At 43.3% G+C, this 13823-nt stretch overlaps 1 protein-coding gene across 1 annotated transcript in view; it reads right to left on the bottom strand.

Annotated features, from left to right (window-relative positions):
- Nucleotides 1–1121: 1121 nt before the first annotated feature.
- ube2o (ubiquitin-conjugating enzyme E2O) overlaps nucleotides 1122–13823 on the bottom strand; it is a 30152-nt gene continuing 17450 nt past the window's right edge. Inside the window, exons 8-24 of the mRNA XM_063883334.1 lie at nucleotides 13631–13740; nucleotides 13383–13533; nucleotides 12554–12611; nucleotides 11874–12039; nucleotides 11391–11546; nucleotides 10210–10364; nucleotides 9825–9937; nucleotides 9154–9282; nucleotides 8662–8751; nucleotides 8255–8579; nucleotides 7347–7711; nucleotides 7064–7244; nucleotides 6758–6894; nucleotides 5982–6185; nucleotides 5477–5534; nucleotides 4005–4794; nucleotides 1122–3638 (exon numbers count right to left, since the gene is read on the bottom strand). Coding sequence (XP_063739404.1) covers nucleotides 3611–3638; nucleotides 4005–4794; nucleotides 5477–5534; nucleotides 5982–6185; nucleotides 6758–6894; nucleotides 7064–7244; nucleotides 7347–7711; nucleotides 8255–8579; nucleotides 8662–8751; nucleotides 9154–9282; nucleotides 9825–9937; nucleotides 10210–10364; nucleotides 11391–11546; nucleotides 11874–12039; nucleotides 12554–12611; nucleotides 13383–13533; nucleotides 13631–13740 — 3216 coding nt within the window. The 3' untranslated portion in view covers nucleotides 1122–3610. The remainder of the gene's footprint in view (nucleotides 3639–4004; nucleotides 4795–5476; nucleotides 5535–5981; nucleotides 6186–6757; nucleotides 6895–7063; nucleotides 7245–7346; nucleotides 7712–8254; nucleotides 8580–8661; nucleotides 8752–9153; nucleotides 9283–9824; nucleotides 9938–10209; nucleotides 10365–11390; nucleotides 11547–11873; nucleotides 12040–12553; nucleotides 12612–13382; nucleotides 13534–13630; nucleotides 13741–13823) is intronic.

The following is a 13823-nucleotide window of genomic DNA, read 5'->3' as shown; positions in this document are numbered from 1 at the left end:
AAGTACATTATCCCGCTTATTACACGGCCACCTACTAAACTAACGTCTTTACTCCCAGTATTAATTGTCTTGAAAATGATTGTATTTCTTCCGCTCAGAAAATAAAACTCCGTTCCACGGCGCACCAACGGCTGGAACTGCGACGACAATTTCATTTAAAATGGAGCCACTTCTAATCTATGTTTTCTTTGACTGATCACATCGGTTCAGTTTCATAAACACTACGGGTTCCCATTAGTGTTTACTTCCGGTCTGTCTGCTTCTGTTGATTCGTCTGACGTCCAGCGGTCCATCTTTTAACATCTTTACCTTTCTCTGTGTCGATCCTCATGAGCAACGGTCATGATAGCGCTTAACAGCAGTCTGTACTATTAACCGCTGAAATGTCCAAATTGACCAATCAGAATCGAGTATTCAACTAGGCCATCTAATAATACTCGATTACACACTGCTGCTAAGGACGATCAAAGGAGAAGGAAAAAGGTTGAATGGAGATAAACTACCTCTGGAGGTAACTTTGTGATTTTAGCCTTTGCAGACCATTTACATGCACAAAAACTTATAGAACAAACAGGAAAGGGAAAACCCACAAAAGCAAAATAGTGCATCCTTAGGTCTTAAAATTATTGGTGGTTTTAGTGTTCTCGTGTGATTTCTTAAAGTAATACTTTTGAATCACTAACTCAACCTGTTACCTTGCATTAATTCACTGTGTATTCCTACCAATAAATTCATAAATTCATGCTAACACTGGGTGAGTATTTTATTAAAGAAAGATCATTTAAGTATGAAGTATTCCGAAATAGCGGAAACCACCAGGCTTCTCTGCAGGCAATAGAACAGCTAACATGGATCCAAATAAATATAAGCCAGAATCTTACTACGGTTCTGCTTGCAAAGTTTAATACATCACTATACAGTTGTCGTAACGCAACAAAAGTAAACCATTAAAAAATGAAATATAAGTACATTACACGCTCAGCACTTTGTACATTTATGCCCCAAGCATCCACGTGACTTGTTAGAACTCAAGTGTGTTAAATATATATACACTCTAATGTATTTATATATATTTTAATATAGTCATGACATCTGTACAGAGGGAATCAGGCTACAAATCATAACTTTATTAGTACTTTTTTTAATATTTCAATAACAGGCCACTGTGGAAATGTAGACATCGTACAGTCAAGTCTTGTGTAGCCCGTTCAGAAGGCTTAAAGCAACATGTTACATGCTTTGGCTGTAAAACAAACTCCTCAAACTCCTCGCAGTAATAATAATAATAATAACAACAATGGTTCCAATTTTAATTACACACACAGAAAATTGTACATCATGTGCTTGATATCCTGCCAGATTCTTTTTCGCTTCAGTCTAGCGAGATAGCTTCACATTTTCTGTTTCTGCAACTTATGACACATGAAGGAGCAATGTCAGCCGTGCTCCATAATCTTTATGAAAACACGAGGTGACATTTTACAAACAGCAGCAAATGGGGGGGCAGGGGGGAGGGTGGGGCAAGAAAGCAAACAAGGCTACATGCCACAGCTTGTAGCAATACATCCTGCTCTGTAGCATTAAAGGCAACATAATAAAATAATAATAATACTAACAGTAATAAATTCAATTGCAGGGAAGAGGACAAATGTCAGAGGCCTGATCGCCACATCTGATACAGGAATGCCAGTTTTAAGAGTCAGGGTGTATAAAAAAACGTCAAAGCAAAAAAAAACTACCCTCATTCATGACCTTTGTTTCATTTGGCCCTGGTTTTGATCCTCTCCCATCACTCTCTCATTCAGAAACACTCTTCAAGTTCAAGTAAAATACGAGACAGCCAGCGCTCTCCTGTTTATAAGACATTAAGCAAGCACAAGGGGTTTGTCTGACCTGTACTATCATAGGTATAACAATGAGAATAATTATAGCTTTAAAGGAATAAAGAGCATTATGTTAAAGTTGGGATGCAGCTATTATAAAACACGAGTAAACAAAGACTGCTCTATTTCTCCAGGAAGCACGGTTGGACCCAAAAGGTGAGCTTCGCTTTCTTTCACAGTTAATTCATTCAGCGCAATCTGTGGCAAAGCTTGATTTAGTTTATCCAATTTATATCTGGGATGTAGAGATATAAGAGATCTTGTCTTTGAGCTGTAATGTGTGTCATTTTCTCTCACCTTCATGGAATAAGAAATAAAATCTAGCAAAAAAGGAAAACATAATCAAAGCTTCAGCATCATACTTAATGTAGTTTGTAATCTGATGTGATTAAACTCTGCACGTGCAATTTGGAGAGGAAAAATCAGGATACAGCTATGACCGCAGTGCAACAGACTCATGTTCAAGAACTGATAAAGGGGGTATCTGATCATAGACCTGCACTATGGGGAAGGAAAACACTGGAGCAGGGTTTGAGTGGTTGTTAGAGAGTGTATCGGCCCGTGTGTTAATGTCTAAAGCGTGACACAAGTGGCTCTGTACAATGATCTGAGATTATTAAGAACGATTCAAGTAAGGCAACATGTTGACATGAGATGAACGGAGTGGATCCTGTATGTATTTTTCTATGTATTCTTTAAAGTGTGGCATTTGCATGTGATGGGTTCACGTCCGTCAAAGAAGAGTGGAGCATTGTGGGTAAAGCTTGGCTCTGAAACTGTAACACTTGTGTGTAAAACGACTTAAAAAGCATCAAAAGCACAGGTTGCGTTTTGGTGATGGAACAAGTTTAGCTAAATTCTACGGAAAGTGAATGGAGCTTTTGAATGCAGTGTTAAGTTTTGAGCACACACACCTCCACGTAGAGCTGACTGTCATCCCGGGGCCTGGATGGCTCCTCCACACACACACACACACAGTTACAGCCTGACCTCCGGAGGTGATTCGTATGTAAACTTTGTCACTCGGTGTTTGTGGCGTGGCTCAGTGCGAGTGCTTGGCTTAGGAAAATACCAGCGAGTTCACTAAAGTGGAAGAAGTGGTGAAGATGTTGTGGTTGGCAGTTTTACTGACATTCAGTAGCTCTACTTGAATAGTGTGTGTGTGTGTGTGTGTGTGTGTGTGTGTGTGTGTTTGGACAGAGAGCATTTGGCAGAAAGCGTACAACAGGTGATTTCTATTTAAAAAGAGTCCTCCTGGTCAGACTGTTTACAGGGCATCTCCTCTCCCAGACCAGATTGTCCGTTCGTTGTTGTTTTAGTGCAGGACGGTACAGCGGGAACATCAGTAGTGCTACAGAAAGACCCCAGGAGGAGCTGTGTCTTCAGTTTTTCAGCCTTCTTTGACCTCGTCCAAAATGCAGCAATGATTACGAGTCTGCTTAACATTTGTCAGGCTGAGAGAGAGTTGTTAACAAATCCCCACAAGTGTGGCGGATACTGCTGGAGGCTAGGTGGAAGAGAGTTCATGGCACTGATTTTCCATCTCATTCAGTCCTTTATGCGTCCAAATCAGCTCCACCAAAGTCCTGCTGAGGCCTCAAGAGAAACTTTGACCTCTGGTAAAAGCTCTGTGTTTACCTGCGTCCGTGACCAGATGAGGGTTCCTGTGACGGTCAGCTCTCACAGGTTTGTGCAACTGGGTGAGCGCGTGTGAGGCTCACTCCTCTTTATCCATCGCACTCATCTGAAGAGTCACTGAAGGAGAACAAAGACATTATCAAGTCGGGTCAGAACCTGCGCACTCGCCTCACCATAAGGTGCTGCTCTCCTGCAGTCATGATCCAGAGGGATTAGGGGGAGAATTGGGCAGAACATTGTGGAGTTTGGGGAAGCACGAGCAGGACAGACTAGGAAAACGAGGACATGTACGTGGGCAGTGCTTGGGGCACAGTGCAGCTCTGGACAGGGGTACAGAATATTGAAAACAGCTGCCCCCCTGCAGACAACAAGTAATGGATCCTCCTCTACGGCTCGAGGCGGATGAAAAGGTAGAATAGAAGGAGGAAGAAGAGCAGGGAACAGTGCAGAGGTTTGTCGGGGGGACAGCGAGGAGGCACTTACTTGTCCTCTGTGTGCTGGGGGATGGCGGCGGCGACCAGCGCAGCTCGGTACTGCAGCATCACTCCCCTGACGCTCTTCACAAAGCCCTTGGAAAGCGGGAAGAGCGGGAAGCCGATGTCAGGGTATCCGCCGCCCTCTGGGAGGAAACTCCTGTAGCTCTTTCTTCGTTTCTTTGGTCGAACCACCGGCTGGCTTCCCACGGAGCCCGTCCCTCCTGCGCTGACCGTGGCGGGTTCTGACGTTGCGCCGCGGACCACAGAGGTCGTGTTGTTTTCACCGCCAGCACAGGCGACCCCCTGCTGGCTGTCGCAGTCTGAGTTGTGGCTCAGCTCCTGCTGAGAGGCCGCTGTGGTGGAGGGACTCAGCCCTGAATCCTCCAGCTCCTCCTCTATAATACTGGCGACTCCTGTTCCTCCGACACCCTCCTCCCCAGGCTTACTGGGGCTGCTGTGGGCCACGGCCACGGGCCCCTGCTCATCCAGAGGCTCCACTGATGAAGGTCGGTGCGCTCTGGAGGACATGTGCATCGCCTGCCCCCGCTCAGCGCCTTCGTGCAGCTCAAGCCACGCCTCCAGCCGGTAGATGAGCCGCCAGCCGTTGGATGCAAAGTGCTCCTGGATTTCCTGCTTGAAGACCTCCACGGGGTGCTGCAGGAGCTGCGTCATCGTCTGCACCATCTTGATCAGGGCCATCTCGTTGTAGCAGCGGCTGTTCTCGTATCCTTCCTGAAGGCCTCGGTCGCTGTCGAAGCCCGCCTCATTATAGTAAGGCTCGTTGACGAGGATAAGGCCTGCAGACAAACACAGACGTGAGAAAAATAGGTTTGTGACAGTCGGTTCAGAGAGGTGATTTCTCACTAAATCTGAAGAGAAGATGCATACACAGCTGGTTATTGTTTGGTTTTTAAAAGTATCCATAGCAATAAATAACTTTGACGCCTTAATTCAATACCCATCATGTGAAAGAAAGTATTTCGACAAAATCATTTTGAATTCATTAAATATTTATGTTTATTGCACTTCACCACACCGCAGACTTTATGGCCATTAGCTGCTGAGGTAGTAGACCAATCACGTGTCACATTACATTGAAGTGCAATAGTGATGATTGGCTGTAAGCAAAACCACACTAATGTGCACATCTGGGTACAAAAGTGAATCTGAAATGACACGGTTAACTCTGAGCCAGCGAAGTGCAGATTTGTTTTGACAAAAATAAGTGCATTTTCTGGACTCAGTTTGTCAGGCAGGTCGGATTGAAGATTTATGGAAGTGGTGTGTGTGTGTGTGTGTGTGTGTGTGTGTGTGTGTGTGTGTGTGTGTGTGTGTGTGTGTGTGTGTGTGTGTGTGTGTGTGTGTGTGTGTGTGAAACTGCACTCCGTGGGCTTGTGAGCAAATGAACACATGAATAAAATATGTTTTTGCTGCAGAGAAGAGAAGCAGGATAGTGGAGTGTGTGTGTGTGTGTGTTACCTTGTATAGAGATGAGGACTTGGAGGAGACTGGACTTGCTGGTCCATCTCTCGGTGCCCTGCAGATCATCACAAAAGCAACAGCAAATCAGTAGCCACTCAAAGAGAAACCAGGGGGTCTTAATTGATGATCACTATTCCCATGAACAATTTGTATTCGCATTGAAGTAACTTACTTTATGTTATTTCTAGTCTGGGAAATAATGATGGATATTTTTCATCATTTGAAAGTTATTCTCTTCAAATGTGTTGTATCGTCTAACCAAAGAAATTGTGTTTACAATCATAAAACGGAGAGAAGCAGAAAATCCAGGCCAATGAATTATTGTCAACTAACTTATCAATTAATTACCCACTCATTTAAGATCAATTTGTGCTACATCTAGTAGCTATAACTGCCATTTTTACACAAAGCTTTCCAAATCCAGCAATGCTTTTTTTTTTTAATCAAGCCTGGTTAGAGACATGATACCCGTTCCTACATGGACCAACGAAGCAGCACTCACCTTGCCGATCCAGGTTCCCAGCAGGCTGACGCAGACCTTGCCGTTGTCGTAGAGGTTGGGGTTGAGGCGGCCGCTGCACTGCGACAGGTAGCGGAACAGAGGCGGCACTGAGGGGTAGATGTTGGGCAGCTGGATGTCAAACAGGAACAATCCGTCCTCGTAGGGCGTTCGAGTCGGACCTTTGATCAGAGCGGAGAACAGGTCCTTTGTGGAAGAAGGGAAAGACCTTTATTAATGATTTATGCAGTCAGTATTTCTAAATGGCAATTTGAGGAGATAAGACCAAAGGAAAGACCGCTTCTACCTGCTTTTTGTTTTACAAACTCAATACTCTATTTTCCATAAACCCCTTCTGAGTTTGTAAACACAGAGGGTCCTAATACTGCTCTTTGGTCCTACATCCTGGGGTTGTTTTTAAGTCTTCAAAAAACTTGCATCATTTATAACATAAGCTTTTACTAATGGGCCAATATGGTGTTGTGAATTAATCTTCAGGATTCATTACTAAGTGTGTGGTTTTACATCAGCTGTATCTGTGGAGAATTCTGAATCAGAAATTCTAGTGAACACACACGTATGTATTTTTCAGTTTGTCAATGCGAGTGTGTCTGCATCGTCATAGATTTTAAATATTTAATGCAGAGATTGTTCTCAGGTTCATGATATACATGTCTCACAAGCTTGACATCTTACCGACTGTTGGAATATTTGCCACTATGAACTGAATTGTGGCCAGACCAATGTGTAGTTAACTGTTTCTGCTGCTCTGAACCCACCATGCGATCTTCAAATGTTTTGACCATGATGCCGTCTGGCAGGGACGTTGCTAGCAAAGCCATTTCCTTCCTCACTGTGCTGAAGAACTTCTTTGCCTCCGCTGGCTGGAACTCCATTTTATAAAACGAGTGTGTGTCTGATGAGACAAACAGAGAGAGAACAGACATATAGTGATTAAATATCAACACAGAAAAGAAATAGAAAGGAAGAAATACGACTTAGCTTGTGTGTTCACCAAGCTAAAGGATGTGGGTAATTTCTGCTTTGGTCTCAGGGTTTTAAAAAACTCTCTCTACATGTCTCACCTGGAGCCCACTCCAGCACAGAGAACACCTCTCCCTTGGCACTGGTGAAGGTGACGCCGGGCTTCCCTCCGCTTTGTTGGCACAGTACCGGCGTGTCACTGAGAAACTCACTGGGCCACTCCTGTCCTCCCACCGGGGTCTGCGGGTCCAGCTGAGGCTTCTCCTCTCCGGCTCGCTCTACCTGAACAGTCACACATCGGCACGTAAGACACACTAATGTTGCACTTTTTACAGTTTATCCATTTGGACTGCACTGGCAGTGTTGTAGAGTTATTGAATTAACCTCTGCCGCTGCTCCTGCGCCCCCCCCTGCCTCCACCACAGCTTCCATCTTCTCCTCCTCCACGATGGCGACGTTGTCCAGCGTCTTCCTCAGGTTCTCCTGCAGCTTCTTGATGTCGTCCAGGAAACGTTTCTCCTTCGTCGGCTTCTCCGGGGCGGTGGGCGTCACTGAACTCGCTACGTTAGTGGTGGAGGCAGGCTCAGTGGAGGTGGGGGAGGTTGGAGACCCTCCGGTCCAGAGCTGCTCCACAGTCATGTTCTTCAGGCTCTCCAGGATCTTCAGCGCCTCCTTCAGCTCCCTGAAGCCCCGAGAGGCACCTTCTTTACCAGGCTTCTCCGCTCCGTTGACTGTTCCTGGAGTGGTTCCTAGGCAAGCAGAGATTACAAGTTTATTGAATTCCTGCGTGTCATTTAGAGAGTTGCAAACACACGGTAGTAGAGTGGCTATATGTTGAAGCATCAGGTGATGTTCGGATCTCCATTCTGTTTCTGGTAATCAAGTTATTTGTTGTTTCAAATTCAAGATAAAGACAACAATGGAGGTCCATGGCAAAGAAGAAGAGGCTCTCTCAGGATGCACAGGCATTACTTGTTCACCTTGATGAATTTTATTATAGTAGTTTTTCACGATTCAATGTCTGAGTTTCGAGATGTTGCATTATCTTTTCTCCTTCAATAAACGTTACTTGTTGTCAGTTGCAATTTAATGGTAAACCCTTTGAGTTTAACTGTAATCAATTGTTTTATATTTTAAAATGTCCAACGTTTAAGATATCCATTTACTTGAGTGAGTAGCTATCACTTGAAACGAGAAAGGAATCAAGGAGGATCATTTATGTTTTGCACCGTGGAGTCGACAGCATTCCCTTTACACAAATATTATACATCTTAAAAACATAGCCTCCCTACCTCCAGCAGAAGCAGGACTAGCAGCAGCTACAGACCCCTCCCCCTCCTCTCCAGTGGCCCCTTTAGTGGGGCTGGTGACCCCAGCTTTGCTGCCCTCTTGAGGGGGGATGATGAACAATGAGGAGCCGGTGGGGGTGGGGGTCGGGGTCACTGTATCGGCGGCATCTGTATTGTTTAGGTGGCTGTCGTCCTCCGTGGTGAGGCCATTATCCGTCTCCCAGCTGTCGCTCTCGTCCTCCCACTCCTCAGTGGACAGCACGCTGCTCGTCTCCTCCACCGAGTCGTAGTCCGTCTCCTCGATCTCCGACTCCACGTTGTAGAGGTGCTGCATGTGTGATTGTTAGGAGACATTTGTTTGCAGCATTTCTAGAATAAAACAATATCATTTTAGAAAGATAAACATTTACCTGTGGCAGGACGATGGTCATGGAGTTATCCGCCCACACCACCTCCACTTTGCTGCTCACATCCACCCGGGACACCTGGCCCACCGACGTCTGAGGGGACGATTATGAAGAGAAACGACCATCATCAACAACCCCCAACAACATGAAAACAAGACTAAAGGATATTTTATTGTGTGTTGTAAAGCTCTTAAAAGGTAAACTTGTGATCTTGTATAAAGATTGCCATGACATGATTTAAAAAACAAAGTCTCAAAAAAGGGAAAGAAAGCTATCACTGGCTCAAGGCGAATCTTTACAAAGAATAACTTAACCCTAGTGATGGAGAATCACCCACACAGGTTAAAAAACAAAGAGGAAATTAAATACAACAACAAAAGAACAGAGGAAAAGAAGAACAAAGCATGCATGTTAATAAATCCATAATAATAATACAATAGACATTTTTTATTCCTTTTGAGGAGACACGGTTACATCGTCCAGCCCTGTCCTCACCTCATTTTCACAGTCGTTGTGTCCGTTCTCAGAGTTCCATATTCTGATGACGATGTCTGTGGTGCGGAAGTGGAAATCTGGATGATCCGTGATGTCGTACACGCTGACATCCTCCTCCATACCAAAAACCTGGAATAAGTCAATCATTTTTCTGGATTATTTGATTTATACTTGTAAAGCAACCACGTATAGCAACATAAGACCATCTAATGAAGCTATATGAAGGAGTAGTTAGGTTGCTGGGGTTAAAACATACAGCTTTTCATACCTGCGGACAATAAATACCCCTAACATGATCATTTGTTTATCAATAACTGACCCTGTGTTACATTCAATTCTTGAAGAAAACTGCTTTTCAATGCCTTCACTGTGTTTGTTCAGCCTGGATTCTTTGTTTAATCCCAAAATGGAGCAAATTCTTGATGAATTGTAAAAATAAATGAGGGGTCGCATTTAACAACAGCTAAGCAATGTGGTAGAGTTTGTTGACTGATGTTTTTATAATGTCTTGCTTCTTTGAAAACTAAAATGTAGTTGTTATTTTGACTTCAATTCATTAGGATTTCTCTTGAGAAAAGTATATACAATTGGTCATTTTTAGGATAAAGTTATTCTTTAAAACCCCCTTTCCTCCCTCTTTGAATCACAGTTGTCTTGTTTCCCTGACTGACCTCCACGTCGTCGCTGCTGGAGTTGAGTTTGATCCACTTGACGACACATGTTCTGCCCTTGTGATCACCGGACTGGATCACACCGTACACTCCTGGATCCTGCAGGGCTTGGGCTGAGGAGCACACAAATGCATTTTCATGAAAGAAAATCACAACTTTAGATAACAGCCTTTATCCACTAGATCTTTTTTAGTCCATTTCAAACACAATGGCATAGTTTAAGCAAATGACCTAGATTCTTTAGGTACTAGGTGACCTATATAATGAATATCATCTTGGTCCATAGGGACAGAGTTCTGACACACACTGTGTCTTTACTGGTCTGAATGAGGGAAATAGAACAAAGTAATACAATAACATTTTCCATTAAGCTGATTGTCCTTACGTCTTTTGTCGACTACGAAGTCCCCGGGACAAAACTCGTGGCTGTCGAGGTGCTGGATGGGGATGAGTTCGTTTGATCGGATCCCTTTCTCCAACCGCCCGTCCTTCCACATCACATCAGACGTGGTTTTTGTTGAAACAACTTCCACTGCAACCCTGTTCAAACACAGTGTAAAGACTCTCGCTTGACTTTTATCCTGTAGAGGAGAGATTCTATCATGTGTAACCTCCTTTTACTCATCACAAAAGGAAAGTTACTGTACCGTACATTAAGATATTTCTAGCAATATTCTGGCCCTGTTCCCATTCTGTCCTCTTTTGGTATCATTAATCATTACTTAGCGTCTCTCGCTCTGTTCTTCCTGTCATCATTTTGTCCTAGCTCACTATCAAATTCTGTCATTAAAGGAACAGGATTGACGAGTAAAAATGTAACCTAATCATCTTATAATTAAATACCAAACACAGAATCACACTAGTGATCTGTCACCATTTCCCCAACAATAGCCTTGTCATTTTGATAAACAAAAATATTGTTTTTTTTGTCTTTTATACCGTAGTTTGTGCCCTGTGAATCAAAATCAGGGCTAGACCGGCCGCATAAACACAGTTAGGAGTGTATATTACTGATAATTTAACAACAACAACAACAACACTTTAGAGAAAGGAATTGACTGTAAAGGTTTTCTTGACTAAGATAAGACTAAAATGCACAGACTTTTCAACCATTAAAATGGACCAATAAATGGAAGGGAAATATGATAAAAGCTAACAAGGAAATTTGACACAGGATTAAGACTAAATCAAACAAAACTTGCCAGCAAAATGAACACAAGACTAGAGGTTGTCAACCTTAAAATCTTTCATTTTGAAAGAACATGATTCTTGTTAATTGGCAGGGCGCTGAACATCTGCAGGGGGAGAGTGTACGGACTGAGTGTAACAGTGTGTGTTTGAGAATATGACACCAGTGTCAGCTCTGAGAGTCTTTCTGTGAGGCTGCTGTGTCACCCTCAGACAGATCGAGACATGAACCCTTTGACAAACAAGAGTGAGGTCGGAGCGACACACAAACTCTGTTGTCAGTTCTCCAGGGTGAGAAGCTGTTTGTTGCTTCATCAGCCGGTCAGAGCTGATGCCAGTGTACAGACAGCCACAAATGCTGTACGGCTGTTAACTCACCGGTCGCCAGGCTTGAACTCGCGGGAGAACTTGGTCCTCTTCTTCTTGTGCTTCCTCTTCAGGTTTCGGATGGAGAGAGGGATGCTCTTCTTGCGGTTGGCTCCCAGACCGCCGCTCTGAGAGGAGGCTGTGGAGCTGGCCGATGACGTCAGAGAGCTGCAAACAGGATCAGAGTCACAGATTAATATCAAATTGAATTATACCCACAGTACACACACAGAAAGGATAGCTTTTGTTAGAGATGGTCCTCTAAGTCGGACAAAGGCCCTTCATGGTCCAAAACCTTAGTCAAAATTAGAGAAGCTGGAACCAGAGAATTTTAGACCGTTTTACTGAAAATGACTTCAAACATTAAGCAATTATCAGAACTGTGATTTTCTTTCAATCATCTATTAGATGTATTGCCACGTTGCTTAAGCTTTACTATTCTAAATAATCTGATACACAATGCATTGATTATATAAAATGTAGATATTTACAGACCTGGTATCGTCAGTGTCTTCTGCAGCCTCGTCGTCAGCGTCCTGCTCTCCGTGTTCGGCCGAGCTGTCGTTGGTGTTCTGGGAGTCCTGCGGATTCTGGCCCGACCCCGCGTGGCCGTTGTTGTTGTTGGGATGAGACGGGTCGGACTGCTCCGATTTGTGATCACCTGGTGAGAGGTATGACAGGAGTATACATGAACATAGGTATAAACTTAAAAAACAAATGTATGTATTGGTTACAGAGAGAGAGATAGAGACAGACAGTATTTTTTGCATATGACTCTTTTTTCATTCCTTTTGGGAAGATGTTAGCATAAAGGATGCAGGTGTCATTGTGAAATAATAGAGAGAGACAATATATTTTAGACCATCCTGAAAAAATACCCTTAACATATCGGTCAATATCAATTTCAAGGTTTCAAGGTTTCACTTTGAGAAGTAAAAATGGTGCCATTAATATCTTTCCAGCCTCAGGAGCAGATTAATTAAAAAGGTTATTTGTGTTGTAGTGTTGACGTTTGAATTATCATCAGCACATCACAGAGTATTCTTGGCTGAGGGAAATTCTTCAACATTTGAGTCTCGCTGAGCTAATAATACGACGGCATTAGAGAGCAGAGTGTGTGTGTGATGCATGTTCCTCTGGATTGTGTGTTTTCTCTGCAGAGTGATGTCGGGCACCTTGTGCGTCTGCATTCTCCGACTTCTTCCCCGAATCCTTCTTGAACATCCTTTTCAACTGCAGGCGACACACAAACACACAGAGAGTTTGAAGATAATACAAAATAAACTTGCACTTTACAAGTACTGACATTCCCTGTACCGAATACCACAGAGAGTCCAAAATTCAAAGACAACTTTCTTCAAATACACCAGCACCGAGATCCACCTCTGTTCATTTGCTTGTTAATAAGCTCCCGAGGGGATAACAGGCTGCCTCAACATACACTCTTACAACAAGTAACAAGTTCTTCACATACTGGGATAGAACAATCTATACTGTGACATATATAACTGAGTACATGTACTTAAGGAACGTTACTTGTATCTTCCTTTTATGCTATTTTATATTTCAACTTCTGTGGAATTTGGATATTTGCAGCCTCAGACATTTTGAACAAATTGTTATTAACAAAAACAATTATTATCTAGTAAATCCCCAAAAATGTAAACCATTATTTATTCTTTGATTGAATTCAAAAACGCCTTGGCAATGTGTGTGGGTTAGAAATAAGCCGCGCACACACTGCAACATTAAACTATTGAGTTTCTTTTCCACTAATAATTATAATTTAAAACAGTTTTTGGGGACTGTGCCTTTTCTGCATAGCGAGTACTTTTTGAACTTTCAGCATATTTGACCATTGTTTATCTACTTAAGCAAAATTCTGAACGTCATACATTTTAGCTGTAACAAAGTATTTCTACTTTTACTGACTAGGTAAAATACATTAAAACTTCTTCAACCACTGGAGATATATTAATATAAAAAAACAAATCTTATTGTCACCTTTCTGGCCACGGGGTCTTCAGGCAGGACAGGGGCACCCTCAGGTCCTTCACAGGTGATGCGTGTGGCGTCCCCCTTGGCGGGGAACACATACAGGGCCCGTTCTCCCAGCTGCCTCTGGGTGTGGTCGTAGTATCCTAGACGCCGCACCCTTCACCAAACACCACAGTAACAAGACAGGTTCAGTTTGAATCTGTTCAACAGACTTAGATTTGAGTGTGAAGAAACGGATGAATGTTCAGACTGACCGGCAGAGATTCTCCTGTGGGATGGTGGAGGGGGGAGGATAGACGCTGTCTGAACCTTTGGGGGAGAAGCTCTTTGTGATCCACGTCACCTTCAGCTCGACCACTTTCACCTGAGGAGAGCACCATGGAGAAGATTTAGAGACACACAACATATAAACATTTACTCAAGCATATGACCTTCACACAATTAATC

This window comes from Eleginops maclovinus, chromosome 5, assembly GCF_036324505.1.
Source record: "Eleginops maclovinus isolate JMC-PN-2008 ecotype Puerto Natales chromosome 5, JC_Emac_rtc_rv5, whole genome shotgun sequence".
NCBI lineage: Eukaryota > Metazoa > Chordata > Actinopteri > Perciformes > Eleginopidae > Eleginops > Eleginops maclovinus.
This window is presented reverse-complemented; position numbering and strand designations above follow the sequence as displayed.